Source organism: Physella acuta, unplaced genomic scaffold, assembly GCF_028476545.2.
Source record: "Physella acuta isolate Inbredline_101_S28 unplaced genomic scaffold, ASM2847654v3 ptg002054l, whole genome shotgun sequence".
In the NCBI taxonomy this organism is placed as follows: domain Eukaryota; kingdom Metazoa; phylum Mollusca; class Gastropoda; family Physidae; genus Physella; species Physella acuta.
In genome coordinates this window covers 96,342-114,493 of record NW_026733557.1, presented here as the reverse complement: position 1 = coordinate 114,493, position 18,152 = coordinate 96,342, and the positions used below count along the sequence as shown (strand labels likewise).

The 18,152-nt window shown below is 38.3% G+C and overlaps 1 protein-coding gene across 1 annotated transcript in view; it reads right to left on the bottom strand.

Annotated features, from left to right (window-relative positions):
- Positions 1-2,150: 2,150 nt before the first annotated feature.
- LOC131931922 (voltage-dependent calcium channel gamma-5 subunit-like) overlaps positions 2,151-18,152 on the bottom strand; it is a 33,278-nt gene continuing 17,276 nt past the window's right edge. Inside the window, exons 2-6 of the mRNA XM_059288751.1 lie at positions 13,085-13,361; positions 12,386-12,478; positions 8,398-8,532; positions 4,086-4,162; positions 2,151-2,984 (exon numbers count right to left, since the gene is read on the bottom strand). Coding sequence (XP_059144734.1) covers positions 2,691-2,984; positions 4,086-4,162; positions 8,398-8,532; positions 12,386-12,478; positions 13,085-13,304 — 819 coding nt within the window. The 5' untranslated portion in view covers positions 13,305-13,361 and the 3' untranslated portion in view covers positions 2,151-2,690. The remainder of the gene's footprint in view (positions 2,985-4,085; positions 4,163-8,397; positions 8,533-12,385; positions 12,479-13,084; positions 13,362-18,152) is intronic.

The following is an 18,152-nucleotide window of genomic DNA, read 5'->3' as shown; positions in this document are numbered from 1 at the left end:
CCAAATGTTGCATTAGATAACACAGACACAGACATTGATACCCAACTATTGTCTGAGTTACCCTGACCACTCCAGCCATTGATGTCCAGCTGGGTTAAGGATGCTCTCGCTAGTCTCCTCACGAGCGATACACACGGTGAGACAACAAAGAATCCAATTTCTGGGAGCGTCTGTGGTGGGACGTTAAGATAATGTAGTACTCACCACACACTGAAGGAGGCCTGTGGGGGTGGGGGAAGTATTTTACCCACCCTCGGACCTGAAGTAGGGCTGGGGGTGACCAGAGAACTCTTTGTTGACACAACTATTTTACGGCGGGGGTTGGGGTGTTTATTATGGGGTGGAAGTGTTTGTGTTTAGAGAATATAATACTGGCCTAACAGTCTAGGGTAGTGTGTGTGTATGTTGGGGGTGGGGGGGGGGGGTTCAGAGAATATAGTGGTGACAAAACGGTCAAGGGTAGGTGGGGGAGAATACTTAAGAAAATTGATTGCCCAACAGCCAAGGTCAGGATGAGGGGACTTTTTAGACAATAGAATACTGGTCCAAAAGTCTAATGCAGATTGAGTATGTGGGGGGGGGGGGTGGCTGTGGCTGTGGTGGTGGGGGTGGGGGTGGGGGTGAGAGTGGTGGGGTGGGGGTGAGAGTGGTGGGGGTGGAAGTGTTAGCGGTGGCGATGGTTGTTATGGTGGTGGTGGTCGGGGGTGGTCGGGGGTGGTGGGAGTGTAGTGTGTGTGCGAGCAACATAGCACTTTAGGTTTATTGTATCATAAGCTCATTATGGGGGGGGGGGGGGGGTTAAAGATTACAAAATACATTAAACTCACACCGAAGTCTCATGTATAGCTCGGTTGTGTGTGTGTGTGTATTTGTGTGTTTCTGAGAAATCCATTAGCATCATATACGTGAGGCTCATTTTTATCGTAAAGTTTGTGTGAGAGCGGAGGGTTGCGTGTTGTTGTTTCATTATTGTTAGCCTCTATGCTACATAAGACCAACACAAAGTTGGCGCTTCTAACTGGGGTGGGAGGTAAAAGTAAGAACCATATCTTGTAAAAACCAGACTGAGTATTCCGAAAAACCAATGCTTGATACCTCTAGTGTGCCACGTGAATACATTCAGCTGCCATAAGCTTAGAACACCAGCCATACAAAAGGTTCATATTGCTACCCAGGGCACACAAAAATCCTTCTGTATAAAGTTGTCTAATGGTGTTTGGTAGCCTCACATTCATAACCACGCCCCAGTTACCATAGAAACGACCACATCAACAAACAAATAATCACACTTTTTAATTAAGAAACTCCAGTGCTGTTGTTGTTGTTTAATTTAAGTCAAATTATTTCCATGTTCAGATATTATGAACTTCAAAAGCTTATTTAATATTTGTTTTGTTTTTGTTTGTTTTCTTTTAAAAAGCCCAATTATTTTGGGTGAAACACCATCTTTAATGGGAAATGTTTTTAAAAAAGAAGCATTAAAAACATAGAACAAACAGTATTTATTAAAACTTATGAAGATTTTTACCGAAACAAAAGAATATTCAATGAAAATATCAAAGATGTATTGACTGTAAAGGAGATATACATTTTATGAAGAAAATGTTAATGATATATCACTATTCGCCCTTATAAAGCTCACAAGATGATTTATAAATGACCACCATTATATAAAATTTTATAAAATTAAATGCACCGTGTCATGTAGCACAAAAAGTGAAGACAACTCGATATATACAAGTTTTACATTTACAAAGTCAACTTTGGCAAATTTGCCCATTTAAAAAATTGAAGTTGGTTTTGTAATAACGTAAGTATATGTTTACGTCAATATACAACCAATCAAATGTAAGTGCATTTGATGTAGTTATTGCAAACGTAAAAGTATTTTGGTGTTATTCCCTCCCGTTTTCGTGTAGTTTTACTGCTGTTGTTCACGATTTGGCGAGTCACAACCGGAAGTGAAATTATTTTCCCGGCATCCCTTCCTTGAATGCCGCCATTCCAGGTTCCAGACGTCAATGCCAGAATTGCTCGCGGGGAAATGGAACCCCGAGATAAAAGTCGCCATGATTTACGAGCCGGGGCGCTGAGGGCCTGACCCCCCCCCCCCACCCCAAACTTGACTGGCCCCACCCCCTCTATCTAAACTTCACTGGAGCGAATGGAATCGTGTCTTACGCTGGATCTTCCGTTTAACAGTTTCCGGTCATTGAACGGATCCGGAAATATATCCGGCTATCTCGCATGTCTGTATCGGCCGTGGTTTGCATTGACATTGGGGAGGGGATGTCATCTCAAAAGTCATGACGTAGATATCATCACATGGATGTCATTACACGTATTTCTGTATACATCAGTGTCGCTGTGACATAAGGGGATGTCATCTCACAAATGTCTTGACATAAATGTCAACACATCGATGTCATTACACGTATTTCTGTATCCACCAAAGCTTGCAGTGCAATTACAGAATGTCATATTACGAACATCATCATCACACAGATGTCATCCCACTGATACCATTGCACGAATGTCATCAGACGTATGTCAAATGTCAGGCTGACAACGTAGCCATAACTCTGTGACATGGATGGATGCAAATGCTGCCGACGAACAAAACACCAGACCAAGTATCTCCACCATCTGGTGAAACAAAATTGGGCTGTACACGGTCCTTGCACCCCACATCAAGCAGACACGCTCATGTTCCGCAAACCTCCCCCGAACTGAAACCGATGGTCTTCCCCACTCTCGGGGTGACACAGGTACCGCCTGTCCTCCCTATAGGGGTGAGGCTCCGGCCCGTCCACGGGGATCTTGTCCTCTAGGCCCGGGATGATGCGGGCCATGTCCTCGAACTTTGAGTTCCGCTTCAGGAAGAGGGTCACGGTCACCACGGCCGCCATCTCCGAGGCCAGGAAACCAAAGCCGGCGGTGAAGAATGACCAGCCATAGGCGTAGCTGAACCCCACTTCAGACCTCTGGATAAAGATGAAAGAAATGTCACAACACCTGGTTACACAATAGGAGATGATGTTATTACTCTACGTTGTATCTAAACAAGTATATATTTATATATTTATATATATATATATATATATATATATATATATATATATATATATATATATATATATATTAACTATATAAGGTATATAGACATATATATATAAATATATATAAATATATATAAATATATATATATATATATATATATATATATATATATATATATATATATATATATATATATATATATATATATAACGCTGTGCGCTCGCGTGTGTGTGTAAGTTTTTGCATGTTTATGTGTTTCAAAATCTGTCGTAAAATAATTGCCCATATCAATAAATGTCAATAAAAATATATATATATCTTAAACTGATTGCAAAAATCTTAATATGCCTCTTTAAAAGAAAACCCAAATCACGCTATTTTTGACGTAAAGCAATATTTCATAAACGCTAATTACTTGGCATTTTTAGTGAATCTTGATTGCTTTTTAATTACTTTTTGTAGAACTGTTTCGTTTTTCAAACAAAAAAACAAACTTACAAAACGAAAAAGAAAATCACATTTTGGCTCGCGAAATCTGAAAAATCTGGCAACATTTTGTCTTGTTTACAAGTACGCAGATCCGTGTTTGGTATTCGGCCATGATTAAAAATAGTTCTCGAAGTTTCTCATCATTTTTCAGTGTTGAGAAGACAATCTCGCGTCCCAATGATTCATCATGAAAACGGAAGCATACGCGAGGAACTATTTTTTTCATCCACAGATCAATAAACAAAATCATTATTTTCTTCATCTGATGGCTGCACCATGTTGATTGATGAACGCGGAGGGATACAAAACGATCAAAATCATTCGTTATCCGTCACCCAGTACTCATTGCTCAATCATCTCCAACTATAAAAGCAATACTTTAATACAAATATTCCCTGAAAATCGAATTTTATTTTACACTATAGGCCTACATTTGTATATTTCTACTGAACATCTCAAACATAAATTAGTAATTACCAATTAGAACTATTTTTCGAGTATGACGACAAAAGGTAGCAAAAGACCAAACTACTTACGCTAGTTGATACCCTGTACCCAACCTCATCGTTGATGGCAGAGATGTAGAGGATCATACCTACAGCCAGTGAAAGACCTGTGGATAATAGACAGGTAAGTTACGGGCAAAGACCTTCAGAGTATAAAGACGTAAGTTACGGGCAAAGACATGTGTTACAGCAAGGGAAAGACCTGTGGATAATAGAAAGGTAAGTTACAGGCAAAGACCTTCAGAGTATAGAGAGGTAAGTTACGGGCAAAGACAGGTGTTACAGCAAGGGAAAGATCTGTGGATAATAGACAGGTAAGTTACAGGCAAAGACCTGGAGAGTATAGACAGATGAGTTACGGCCCTCGAAAGACCCAAGATGTATAGACAGGTAAGTTACAGCCAGGGAGAGACCTGTGGATAATAGACAGGTAAGTTACGGGCAAAGACCTGGAGAGTATAGACAGATGAGTTACGGCCCTCGAAAGACCCAAGATGTATAGACAGGTAAGTTATAGACATGCAAAGACCTAAATAGTATAGACAGGTAAGCTACAGGCACTCAAAGACTTTCTGAATATAGACAGGTGTGTTACACGCAGAGAATGACACAGAAACTAGTTACACGGCTTACAACTCATAAATAAAAGATGCCATTCAATTAGGACCTGACGCCAATCCATTAATTTTAATATTAGACAAAAGCCATTATCAGATTTATCGTAATCTACATTTAGGCTGTCACTTCACAAATAGGAATTGTTTATAAGACAGTCGTAATGATAAATTGACCTACATTTTCTGCAAAACGGTTTTGTTTCATCATTTGATTCAATAGCTAAACTATCATAGCTTATTTGAGTGTAAAAAGCAAGAAGTCAACTTTTAGAAATTGGTGTCATATTGTCCTAGTGTATAAATTAACATATGACATACCCACCAAATGAAACACAAACTATTGACATTAAAGCCATAAGATAGGGCAGTATTTCAAAAACGGCCAACGTCTGCAACTGATGTCAACATCGTCCAAATCAACACAACACAACACACACCTTAATAGCTTAATGACCATTTCAACACAACACAACACACACCTTAATAGCTTAATGACCAACTTAACACAACACAACACACACCTTAATAGCTTAATGACCATTTCAACACAACACAACACACACCTTAATAGCTTAATGACCATTTCAACACAACACAACACACACCTTAATAGCTTAATGACCAACTTAACACAACACAACACACACCTTAATAGCTTAATAACCAATTAAACACAATACAACACACACCTTAATAGCTTAATAAGCAACTGAACACAATACAACACACACCTTAATAGCTTAATAACCAATTAAACACAATACAACACACACCTTAATAGCTTAATAAGCAACTGAACACAATACAACACACACCTTAATAGCTTAATAAGCAACTAAACACAATACAACTCACACCTTAATAGCTTAATAAGCAACTGAACACAACACAAACCTTAACTATTCACTAACCCACGCAACACAAGACAACAAACCGTAATTACTTAATGACCAGCTGTTAAGCAGTCAGGACAGACAACCCATCTAATCAACACACAACTCCCTACAAAACAAACTTCAACTCACAAACCAACACACATCTTAACATCTTAAAACAAAAGTCAACGACCTCCTATTTAATAACTTCTCATCCCAGCAACCAACCGAAGAGTGTTAACAATAACCCTAATCCCCTACGCTAATCCTGTTAAGCCCGGACGCTAAACTCTAATCAATACGAAGACCCGACTAGCAAATCTCGTGTTGGCTGCTCCAGGCTAATTTTAGCCACAACAAATTTTTTAAGTGCTCACCCGCACATCCTGTGGTGGGGCGTGCGGCACTATTTGTACAATCTAGCGATACCCCGCCGTAATGGCCGTAGATCAATACAATGGACAACGCACGGTAATGGGCCAGCGAAAATAGAGTCGGATTTTTTTTTTCTTTCCGGCGTGATTGTTTGTTTGGGTTTGTGTTAAGAAAATGATAAATTCTGTTCTGTTTTTGTTGTGTTTATGTTAAGAAAATGATAAATTCTGTTAAGTGTTTGTTGTGTTTATGTTAATAAAATGACAAATTCTGTTCTGTTTTTGTTGTGTTTATGTTAAGAAAATTATAATTTCTGTTCTGGTTTTGTTAGTTGTGTGTTAAGAAAATGATACATTCTTTTAGTTTTTTTTGTTGGGATTGTGTTAAAAAGATGCCTGGAAGAAACTGATAGTAAATGGTTCTCGATTATTATTAAGAATGGCGATTTCTTTTGTAAAAACGTGAAAATACCACTGAAATATGTTTTGTGAGTTGTTCTTGGTGGTTCTTCGTTTTCGATTTTTTAATGTTGTCAAAGATCCCCTCCAACACAATAAGTTATTACGTGTACAATAAGTTATTACGTGTCAACGTGTTACGTTGACTCCGTTTTCAGCTTTTTTTTTTTTTTTGGATTAGCTGTCCAGCCGAGAGCAAACTACAAGGCAGTTGTTGTTTTGGAGTTGACCCCCAGATATCGAGCCTATTCTGCCCGAGGGTTTGAACTCGAGACGTTTTGGTTTAGCAATCATGAGCTTTACCGACTCGACCACGACGACCCCAGTGGGTGGCAATTTTGGATTGATAAACAATGATGTCGTTTCAGAGTTTAAATACTGATTTAATTAGTCGGTGATGTGGGTTCGAATCCTGGTGTAATCAATCAGGTTTCGAATACTGGTTTAAATGTTAGGGGTTAGGGGTTCGAATACTGGTTTAAATGTTAGGGTTACGGGTTCGAATACTGATTTAAATGTTATGGGTTACGGGTTCGAATACTGGTTTAAATGTTAGGGGTTAAGGGTTCGAATACTGGTTTAAATGGTAGGGGTTGGGGGATCGAATACTGGTTTAAATGTTAGGATTAAGGGTTCGAATATTGGTTTAAATGTTAGGGGTTAGGGGTTCGAATATTGGTTTAAATGTTAGGGGTTAGGGGATCGAATATTGGTTTAAATTTAATGAGATTCAGGGTTTAACCCATTTATGTGGATCTCAAAGTTGTCCATTTCACTAGCGACCTATCGTTGAAAGACTAATTTTTATGGCACCAGTAATGAAATAAAGTTGGTTCACAAAGGAGCATCCGTCATAATAAGATGTTTAGGACAAAAACTATGGTTATAAAGTTTATAGAGTTACCTTTCTTTTACCAGGGGTAGATAACTGTAGATAAAAAAAGCTACAAAAACAAAAAGAATAAAAATGAAAGCGAGATTGAGAGGAAGAGATGAAAAAGGATGGGGAGGTGTGAAGTGTAGCACAGACAAGAATAAAGTTCAAAGGGACGAAAGTATATTGTAACATATATTTGATGATAAGAGATTGACAAAGTTCAGAATAGTGTAAAAAACCGCATTGTTGTGGGAGCAGTTTAAACATCCCGGTGGACTGCTATAGATCAAGGGGGTCATTCATTAGTCTTATCATGGCGCCATGTCTTTTAGTGACCCCCCTATGTTAGAGGGTCGGGGCAGGTTGGTCCCAAGGGTACACTATCTGTATGTTAAGTGGCCAGAAGCGAACGTATGTGCTATTAGATAATACATCAGCAGACTGCCTTGTCTCCAACTGAGGGACAACATTGTGTTGGTCAATAAGTGCAATATATATATATATATATATATATATATATATATATATATATATATTGCACTTATTATATATATATATATATATATATATATAACTGTACAAATGATCTCAGACAAAATATCCCAGACAAAATATCTCAAGGAAGAAATATTTCAGGACAAATGTTACCACTTACAGTATAAAGAGCACACCACTACCACCACCAGATGACACCACCAACACCACCAGATATCACCACTAACACCACCACTCACCAGACAGTATAAAGAAGACACCACCAACACAAGATGACACCACCACCACCACCAAAACCACCAGATGACACCACCGCTCACCAGACAGTATAAAGAAGACACTACCTACACCACCAGATGACACAACTAACACTAGATGACACCACCACCACTACCACCACCAGACACCACTAACACCACCACTCACCAGACAGTATAAAGAAGACACCACCAACACAAGATGACACCACCTACTCCACCAGATGTCACCACCAACACCACCAGATGTCACCACCAACATCACCAGATGACACCACTACCACCACCAGACACCACGAACACCACCACTCACCAGACAATATAAAGAAGACACCACCGACAACACCACCAGATGACACCACCAGACACCACTAACACCACCACTCACCAGACAGTATAAAGAAGACACCACCGACCAGCGTCCTGGCATCTTTCCTGATGTTGCCGACGACGGTGAAGATGACGGCGATGACGGAGAGGATGAGTGACGACACCGGAAGTGCTACAGACCTGCGAGCAGCCGCTGAAAAAAAAATGACAGAGGTCAGAGGTCGTGGGAGTAAAGGTCAAGTCCGTTGAAGAAATGTCAAAGCATGTCAAATGACACTTAAAATGCCACCCTTAGTGTACCTCTGACTAAACTGATATTGTTAACGGTAACTGATAGTCAGATTATGTGAATAAAAATGCATAAATTTAAATGCCCATTGTTTATTTATATTTTGCTTCATCGTTCGTAACAACCCGAATTCGAGGTTCTATGTTAGTCTAAATCTAGCCAGTGGAGAGGCTTGGCGAATTTTCTAGACAAGTCTAGGTGGGATTTACCTTTAAATATTAATTTAAAGTTGAAATTATCGAAGTTTATTATTGTAATCGAATAAAATAACGTGCCGGGCTTAAGCTAAGGAAATATATCCCATTTTAAAAACTCCGGTCTTACCACTGAAGGAAATAAGAATTGCAAATTAAAAAAAAAAAAGAAAATGGAAAATTTCTCACGGAAATTGTGAATTTGCTCAAACGAAACATCACTCAACCTAGTTCCGGCAAACAAGGTAGGGGTGGGTAATGGGAGGGGGGGGGCACGTTAACTGACCAGACTCCATAGCATTGTTCGACTAAAAAAAACATCGCTAGCTTCGATCTGTTACAACTTCCTCGTTGAAAAAACTCTTGAGATATTTGCCTTTACGGGGTCATGAGTTCAAACAACTCAAAAAAAGTCAGCATTTTCCGATTTTCTTGTAGCGTATCGTTTTCGTTCAGATTTATCACGCTGACGTCACGAGCTATGTATAGAAATCAGTCACGTGCTAGGATGTGACAGTATGTATTATCTGGGCTAATCGAAGCTGGATGGGGGATGGAGGAGGGGGGGGGGAGCCCCTCACTACAATTGTTCAGCGTTCAGTTCCCAGCTTATTTGTCTCTATAAGAATGACTGGGGCAAAAAAAAAATGGTTGATCCACGTTCTTTCTAGCGTGATTTGGGATAGGTCTGTTTTCTTTAAGGGGATATGCTCCGTTTTTTTCTTCTATTTTTTACAATTTAAGATCTAAAGCCTTTTGAGTACTTTTATCATGTTTTGCACATGAAAGTTAGTATTAAACAGCAAAAAAGGTTGAAAAAAAATTTGGTTGTCATGGAAACCCAAAAAAAAGCCTCCGCAATTTTGAATTTTTAGGCACTTTTAAAAATGCTATAGCTTTTTTATTTATGCACTTATAGCAATCAAATTTAAACTGCTTATATATCAGTATAATATATTAAAACTTTTGTCACGACAACTTTTTCAAATAGCTACTAATGAGAATTTTACAAGTTCTAAAAAAAATCCTACCCTTTTTAGTATTCAAAAGTTTCAAAATTTGCATATTATTTACCATATGTTTTTTTTTCTATAAACGCCATCACAATTCCCTCGTGACAAATACTTTCATCTACAACATGGAGTTCATGTACACCTTCAAGTTCATCTACACGACCAAGTTCTTGTACACTTCCAAGTTCATGTACACCTCTAAGCTCATTTACAACATCAAGTTAATGTTCTCTTCCGTATTCACCTACAACATCAAATTAATGTACACATCTAAATTCAAGTACACCTCCAAGTTAATGTACACCTCCAAGTTCATGTACACCACTAAGTTCATGTGCAACTCTAAGTTCATCTACAACATCAAGTTCATGTACACCACTAAGTTCATGTACACCTCCAAGTTCATGTACAACATCAAATGAATGCTCTCCGCCAAAGGGAGACAACTCAAGCGAGCTATAATTAGATCCAGATGCGGGGTGTTGGGGCACAAAGCCATAGTTTGACCACGGTCTGGGGCCGGCAAGTCTCATAGGGCTTGGGTGCCGCCACTAATTAGGGAAACTTCCAGAACGGAGACGAAAGAGCGTTCTGCGAAACGTGTGTGGGCACGGGGTGAGGTCTGAGTACCTTGTAGTGTTGATTGGGGGTGGGGTAGGGGGTGGGGTAAGGGTGAGGTCTGAGTACCTTGTAGTGTTGATTGTGGGTGGGGTAGGGGGTGGGGACTGAGTACCTTGTAGTGTTGATTGTGGGTGGGGTAGGGGGTGGGGTCTGAGTACCTTGAAGTGTTGATTGTGGGTGGGGTAGGGGGTGGGGTAGGGGGGTGGGGTTGGGGGGTGGGGGTCTGAGTACCTTGTAGTTGTGGGTGGGGTAGGGGGTGGGGTAGGGGGTGAGGTCTGAGTACCATGTAGTGTTGATTGTAGGTGGGGTAGGGGGTAGGGTAGGGTGTGATGTCTGAGTACCTTGTAGTGTTGATTGTGGGTGGTTGAGGTGGGTAGGGGTGGAGTAAGCCAAGGGACGAATCTCATTATCAGTTGATTTATTAAACACGTCTGTAAGTATACACGAACAGCTATGGTGTCTGGAGTGGACGGGGAGGTTAAGTGATAGTGGGGACGAGAACAATCTCACGTATTGATTCAGGGTACTGAGTTCACCCAGCTCCTATGAGTACCTGACTCGAATTGGGGGAAATCAAGGCTATATTAGGCAAAGTGTTGAGCACAGAATTTCTTTATATTTCGGTGTAAGGAACCTCTCTCTGTATACGGTCATTAGCTGCCCTGGTTTTCGCTAATTAGCCAGGCAGTGTGGTACAGGGTTAATTATCGAGCAGATCTCTCACTCATGTTACTAGCCAAGTAGGATCATATAAATAAATTATAGTGAATTTTACAAATACCGCATTATTTAAGGTACTCGTTTTAATTCTATGTCATTAGACTTTCTTCATACAGTTACTATCTATACACTTGATTATCGAATTATAATGTTCTACAAACTGTATAAAACTACAAGATAAATTTTAAAATTAATGTTAAAGAAAAAGAAAACAAAACCTTAAGCCTGGAGGATGGAGGGTTTGGCTATAGTTTGTTGAGAATAGTGTAGGATCGGTTGGGTTCTCTACGGGTGCAATATCGATACTTTCATGAATTTTATCGACCATGGTTTCTTTGTGAATTCTATTAAAATGATATCTAATAAAGCGTTTTCGGTTGATTTTATATTTTGAAAACAATTCTAAACTAATTTAAAATATTATTCAATTAGGGTGGGGTCCTTTTTTTTTTTGCCTCAGACATGTAATTTACAGCGTCAGTTGTGTGTGTTCGCTTTAGTTTTCATCACTGATACAGATTTACAATAGTAATATTTCTTTCTTACTTGTAGCCTACTTTCATTCATTTAAGATTGTTTACTTATACATAGATCTAATACAAAATGTCTAAATATAAAAAAAAAATTTTAAAAATTAATTTAAAGATCTAGGGAAAAACTGAAAATAGATCAACTTTCTGCTTACATACCCGATATTGTTTAATGATTGACGAAAGTAATAATAATTATTCTTTTCTGTTGACTTTGTCCCAAGAAGATAAAATACCATTTCAAACTGGGGGTAGGTATGTGTGTGTAGGGAGGGTGAGGGAATTTACGGTTCAGTCCGAACGCCGGATTTGTTGGCTACGCCTTTGCCTACAATAGCTCATCGAGTGGCTACTATCAGTGGCATAGGGATAAAAAGGAGCCGAGTGATCTCCCTCTACGTAGCTAGCAGTGGCCCAGGTGGTGATACCTAACAGGACAACATAGAGGTAGCACCAGTGTAAACGGGAGGTGCTACACAGAATGGTAACACCTATTGGTAACACAATGTGGTGACGCCAACATTTAACATTTCAATATTATATTACCGTAATGTTTTAAAAACTGCCAATAAAAACTTTAAAAAATAAATAAACTATAAAGTCTCGCGGTCTAAAAACATGGAGGGAATAAACTGCTGACGTCAGCTCCATGCAGGTGACGACCTTGACCTTGACTTACATATGATCGTGATGGACGTCAATCCGTACTGCTCCCCCCTGCCCGTGGCTGTGTCTTCGTAGCTGACACCCATACAGTTGACTTCATCTGGGGCTGTGAAGATGAGGTCAAAGTTCACGTCAAGTAGAGGGGGTGATGGGGTGATGGGGGTTGGGTGGGGGATGTGGCATGTTTGGAGTTCTTGGGTTTCAACGAGGTGAGGTTTTCGAAGAAATGAATTGAAGCGATTTAAGGATGAAGAGAAGGCAGTGTGTATTCTACGTCATCGTGTTAACTGTGTCAGTGTGTGATCTAAGTCAATGTGTGAACGTCGACAGACATTAGTAAATCTAATATCGTGTAAATTAGAACAGAGACAAGATATAATATTGATCTTTGAATAAGCGTATGTGTAAACGTAAACGTAAACGTATATATAAATACATGAATAAATAAATAAATAAATAAATAAATAAATATATATATATATATATATATATATATATATATATATATATATATATATATATATATATTTATATATATATATTTATATATATATATATATATATATATATATATATATATATATATTCCTTAATACGTGTATTTTTATGTGAGCATGCGCGCGTAAGCATGCTTGTGCGCCTCTGTGTGTGTGTATGTTTGTACGTGCGTTTAATCTTGTATGCGTGTGCATGCATGTGTGTGAGTACTCACTGGTCTCTGCCACCAAACAGAACCGCCACAAGCCCGTCCACAGCTTGAGCCACAGGGGCACGGTGTTGTTGACCGGCATGTCCGGGTACCCGGGGATGATCATCTTCTCCCTAGTGGTCAGCCAGAAGTCCGTGGACACGGCCAGCGAGAACAGGCCGACGGAGGTCCCACCCAGCACGAAGGACAGAACGGTCAGTTGGTACACCGTGAAAGGGCTCATGGTGCGGGTTGAGCATGGTTCAAAACGTCTTCAAGCGGCAGGGTCACCAAACACGCACTGAAATATACAAAGTGACCCTGTTATAATTACTGGGTAGCACTGTAATATTTATAAAACAACGCTGTAATATTTGCAACGGAGACACTGAAATAGACAAAGTGGCACTGTTATACGGACAGGGTGGCACCTAAATATTTAAAAGGAGGCACTGAAATATACAACATGGCACTGTTATACAAAAAGGCCCTGAAACATACAAAATCACATTGTAATGTTTATAACATAGCCCTGTAATATTTACGAAATTGCATTGTATTATTTACAAGGAGTCGCTGAAATATACGGCAATGTAATATTTACAAAATGGTACTTCTTTTTTATTTCTTATTCGGATTTCTAACGGTCAACATAAAAGTTAATATAATATGAAATTAACAAGTGGCAAATGAATATAACATTTCTAAAAAAATCTATTAAACTACTCAGTAAATGTGGGGGCTAATAAAACTACTGACTGTACTAACTCCAAAAGCACATAAAGAAAAATCTTGATTAAGAGATACTTGTTCAAAAAATTATTCCATTAAAAATAAATATTTTGAACAATTTTTACCCCCACCTCCTAGTATCCACGGTACCCGGTGCGCACTCCGCAATTTGAGCGATCCTATTTAAGTTTGTAAACAAATCAATTGTTTCCATAAGAAATAATTGACGACATTTCTCGAGTAAAATCAAACTTACAGCGTAATGCAAAATGACTGGAGTTATAATAAGACGTAGTATTTAGTAAAATAAATGTAGTTCCCATTAGCCCCGGCAGACAATGGGTACACACAGAGATGGCGCGGAACTTCACTATAAGAAGAGATCATGGTCTGCTTACGCCGCGTGTTCCATCCCTCGGCCTTGCCTGGTGGAGTCCAAAGAAAATATGTTAAGCTATACGTTTGCTAAAAACTTCGATAGCAGAAGCTAACGAAAGGAAACCGTTTTCTTAGAGGCTGCTTAAGTTTGATTTGGGAGATTTCTCTCTAAGATGGGTTACTTTCCCAAGCTAACTACCCGGGGGTTCGAACTCAGGAATATGGGTTAGCAACATTAAGCTCTCCTCATCGACTATGCCGTCTCCGTAAGCCAACTGCGCAAAGGAACGCAGTGATTATGTTAAATCTAAGTCTATAGTTATAGGTTTAATTATAACATAAGTAAATATAAGAGACAGTGCCATATATAAACCAATATGTAACGATAAGACGAAGAACTTATGTTATAACTAAACTTCTAAGTAAAGATGAGACGCAGTATTTATGTTATAACTAAATCTATACGACGCAGTATTTATGTTATACCATATAACTAAGTCTATAAGACGCAATATTTATGTTATAACTAAATCTATAAGACGCAGTATTTTTGTTATAACTCAATCTATACAACGCAGTATTTATGTTATACCATATAACTAAGTCTATAAGACGCAATATTTATGTTATAACTAAATCTATACAACGCAGTATTTATGTTATACCATATAACTAAGTCGATAAGACGCAATATTTATGTTATAACTAAATCTATAAGACGCAGTATTTTTGTTATAACTCAATCTATAAGACGCAGTACTACAACTAAACCTATTGATCACACACATTCTGACAACTGACAAACTCAAGATCTGCTATCTGTCTTTGAAAACACCACCGACTCCTCCACTCCCCCCCCCCCTACAACCACCGGCCTGTAGCTCTGTTTACTTTCTAAGTCCAACTAAATATTGCCGGACAGTCTTGCAACACGGTGCCAGATCCCGCCGTGGGATGCCGTACTTCTGACGTGTCTTGTCAATATTGAGTGTGTGGTCAACGTCTGGCCGGGGTCCAGTCCCAGGGAGCCCGGGCTAGGGAGATAAGAGCATTGGCTGGGACAAAGGGAATTCCATTACGGCGGGGACCCACCGCCTGGTGCCATTATCAGATGAGAAGCTTCGGCGTCCCTGGTTACCAAAACAAGGGTGTCCATTTTTTTTAAAGTGGGTAGGTGCGGTCTAGGTGGTCGATGGCTATGCTAAGTAACATAGGGGGAGGGGGGTGTTGACGGTCAAAGGAAATGTTTGACCAAAATCAAGCCACTTATATCGGTAACGTGACTAACTCTATTTCAACGGCAAGAATTGACCTTCAAGTACGAAAAAGGCTAGAACCTTGATGTAATACGATCTGAACCAACACAAGATTGAAAGGAAGATGAACACATAAACACAAAGATATCATCGGCTGGAAAAATAGAATATACGCTGATACTATTTGTCATACGCTTTGAAAAAACATAATAAATATATATATATATATATATATATATATATATATATATATATATATATATATATATATATATATATATATATATATATATATATATATATATCTGTATATATATATATATATATATATATATATATATATATATATATATATATATATATATATATATATATATATATATATATATATATATATATACTAGAGAAAAGTACAGACGAATGCCTCTAATCCCGAAGAGAACAATCTCCAATGTTCGATTGACCGCCTGTATTCTGTCATGTTTGCACGACGTCCCTAGGGACTAGAAACCCCCAGTAAATTTTATTCAGTTTTAGGTATTCACGCAAACAGTAAAACACCGAGGATTAATGGGAATTTTTTTTAAATATGGATGATTGTCTTGTAAGTAGCATTGGTACATGGGTATCTGTGTTGTCATGTCTTAATAGACACGTTCATCTTAACAGTAGCATTAATATACGAGTATCTTTGTACACACAACTTAAAGAATCCGCACGCCATGCATTGATGCACACGGATGAAAAACAGTTGCATGGCCCTGATTTCACTCAACAATACTTTCAATAAAAAAATTTGGTTTACAGCATACTTCTTTTTAAATGGGAAATTAAATTTCTTAATGCACAAAAAAAAAGAAAATCTAAAGCTATCACTCCTCGCTGTGCATTAAACACTTTGTATATACAATATATATATACAATATATATATATATATATATATATATATATATATATATATATATATATATATATATATATATATATATATATATATATAACAAATACCACATGTGATCCCACGGACAAAGACTGGCCACATGACCTATCAGTTTAAAGACCGACCACTCTGATTAAACGACGTTTGCCCATGATAAAGGCCCAGTTACCTCCCTCAATTCTTCGCTAATTGTCCCCCCCCCCCTCCCCCCAACAAAGCTATCGGGTCGGCTTGACCTGGGGACGGGATCAATACTAGACGTACCCCTGGCCTCCTTCGCTGCTAGACAAACTTCCCTTATCTGCTGACGATGTTTTTGTATTTTCGATATATTTGTGTCACTGTCGCCGATCTTTACAATGGAGCTTTCTATGCGGGGGGGGGGGGGGGGGACAAATTTTTTAATGGTTTAATTAATAATGTAAATATATATTAATCAGAGATAAATTAATTGATCACAATATAATTGTATTTAACTTACTAATAAAATTAACTCTAAGCATTAATGTTTTTTCTCTTTAACTTGGAAATTAAAACAATCTTCTAGATAAATTGGCATAACTTTTCATTACAATGTAAATGAACTTTTTAACGCAGAAGAGTTACATATTAAACTTTCCGACGGTTTTCATTTCATTACTTTGTGATACAAATTGGTATAGGTTATTTTGTGATAGACTTTGGGATTGGTTATATAATATGTGTACTCATTGTAATGGGGCATGTTGTCTAATTAGGTCATAGTTTGTCAAACTATTGCCAGTTCAAACGACCCAACCGGAAACGAACTAACCAGAGGTAGCCAATCAGGGCTAAGTTCAGGTTGTCGTGACTAGACAGGTGAAAAAGGCCCATTATGGGAGTCCCATAAAATACAAAGCGGGTCCCTTAAAATGTCCAGCAAGTCCCGTAAATTAACTAACTAGTCCAATATAATAAAGCAATAAAGTACACAGTAAGTTCTATAAAATACCCAAATGTATCCCATAAGATTCACATACATGCCAAATTAAATACGAAAATTTGTGCCAAATAATACCAAAAGGTGTTCCATAAGACATAAAAATGTGTCAAATAAAATACATGTGTCTTAAAAGTTACCCAAATATGGTCCTTAAAATACCAAAAAGTGTCTCACAAAATACCCACATGCGTTCCATAAAATATCCAAATGTGTCCCATAAAATACCAAAATATGTCCCATAAAATTACAAAATGTGTCCCATAAAATAACAAAATGTGTCCCATTACATTCCAAAATATGTCCCATAAAATACCAAAATGTGTCCAATAAAATTCCCAATAAATTTCACTCAATACCTGCATTAGAGTCTTTTCTTTTTACTCTTGCCAAAGGTTGATGTATTAGTCTGTATTTTTTGTTAGTTTTGCCATTACATATAAGACCATATATTGGGCCATTGATATAAATATCCTAAGGGTGTATTAGCAAAACTTGAGAAACATTATCCGACCAGGGTGCATAAAATGATTTAGGGGATGCTTAGCGGCAACCATGGTACATCAACGCATAAAACCACTCTGTATATCAGGGTACAAAACACATACACACAAAACCTTTAGGAAATCCCCGCACCTAACCACCCCATTTGCCCGGGTACACAAACACAAAGTCTTTAGGGAATCCCTGTACCCAAACACCCACATATACCAGGGTACTACCATAAAACTTTAGGGAATCCACGTAAAACTACACCCCCCCCCCCCCATATATCCGGGTACACAAATACAAAACATTTAGAGAATCCCCATAAAACTACCCCC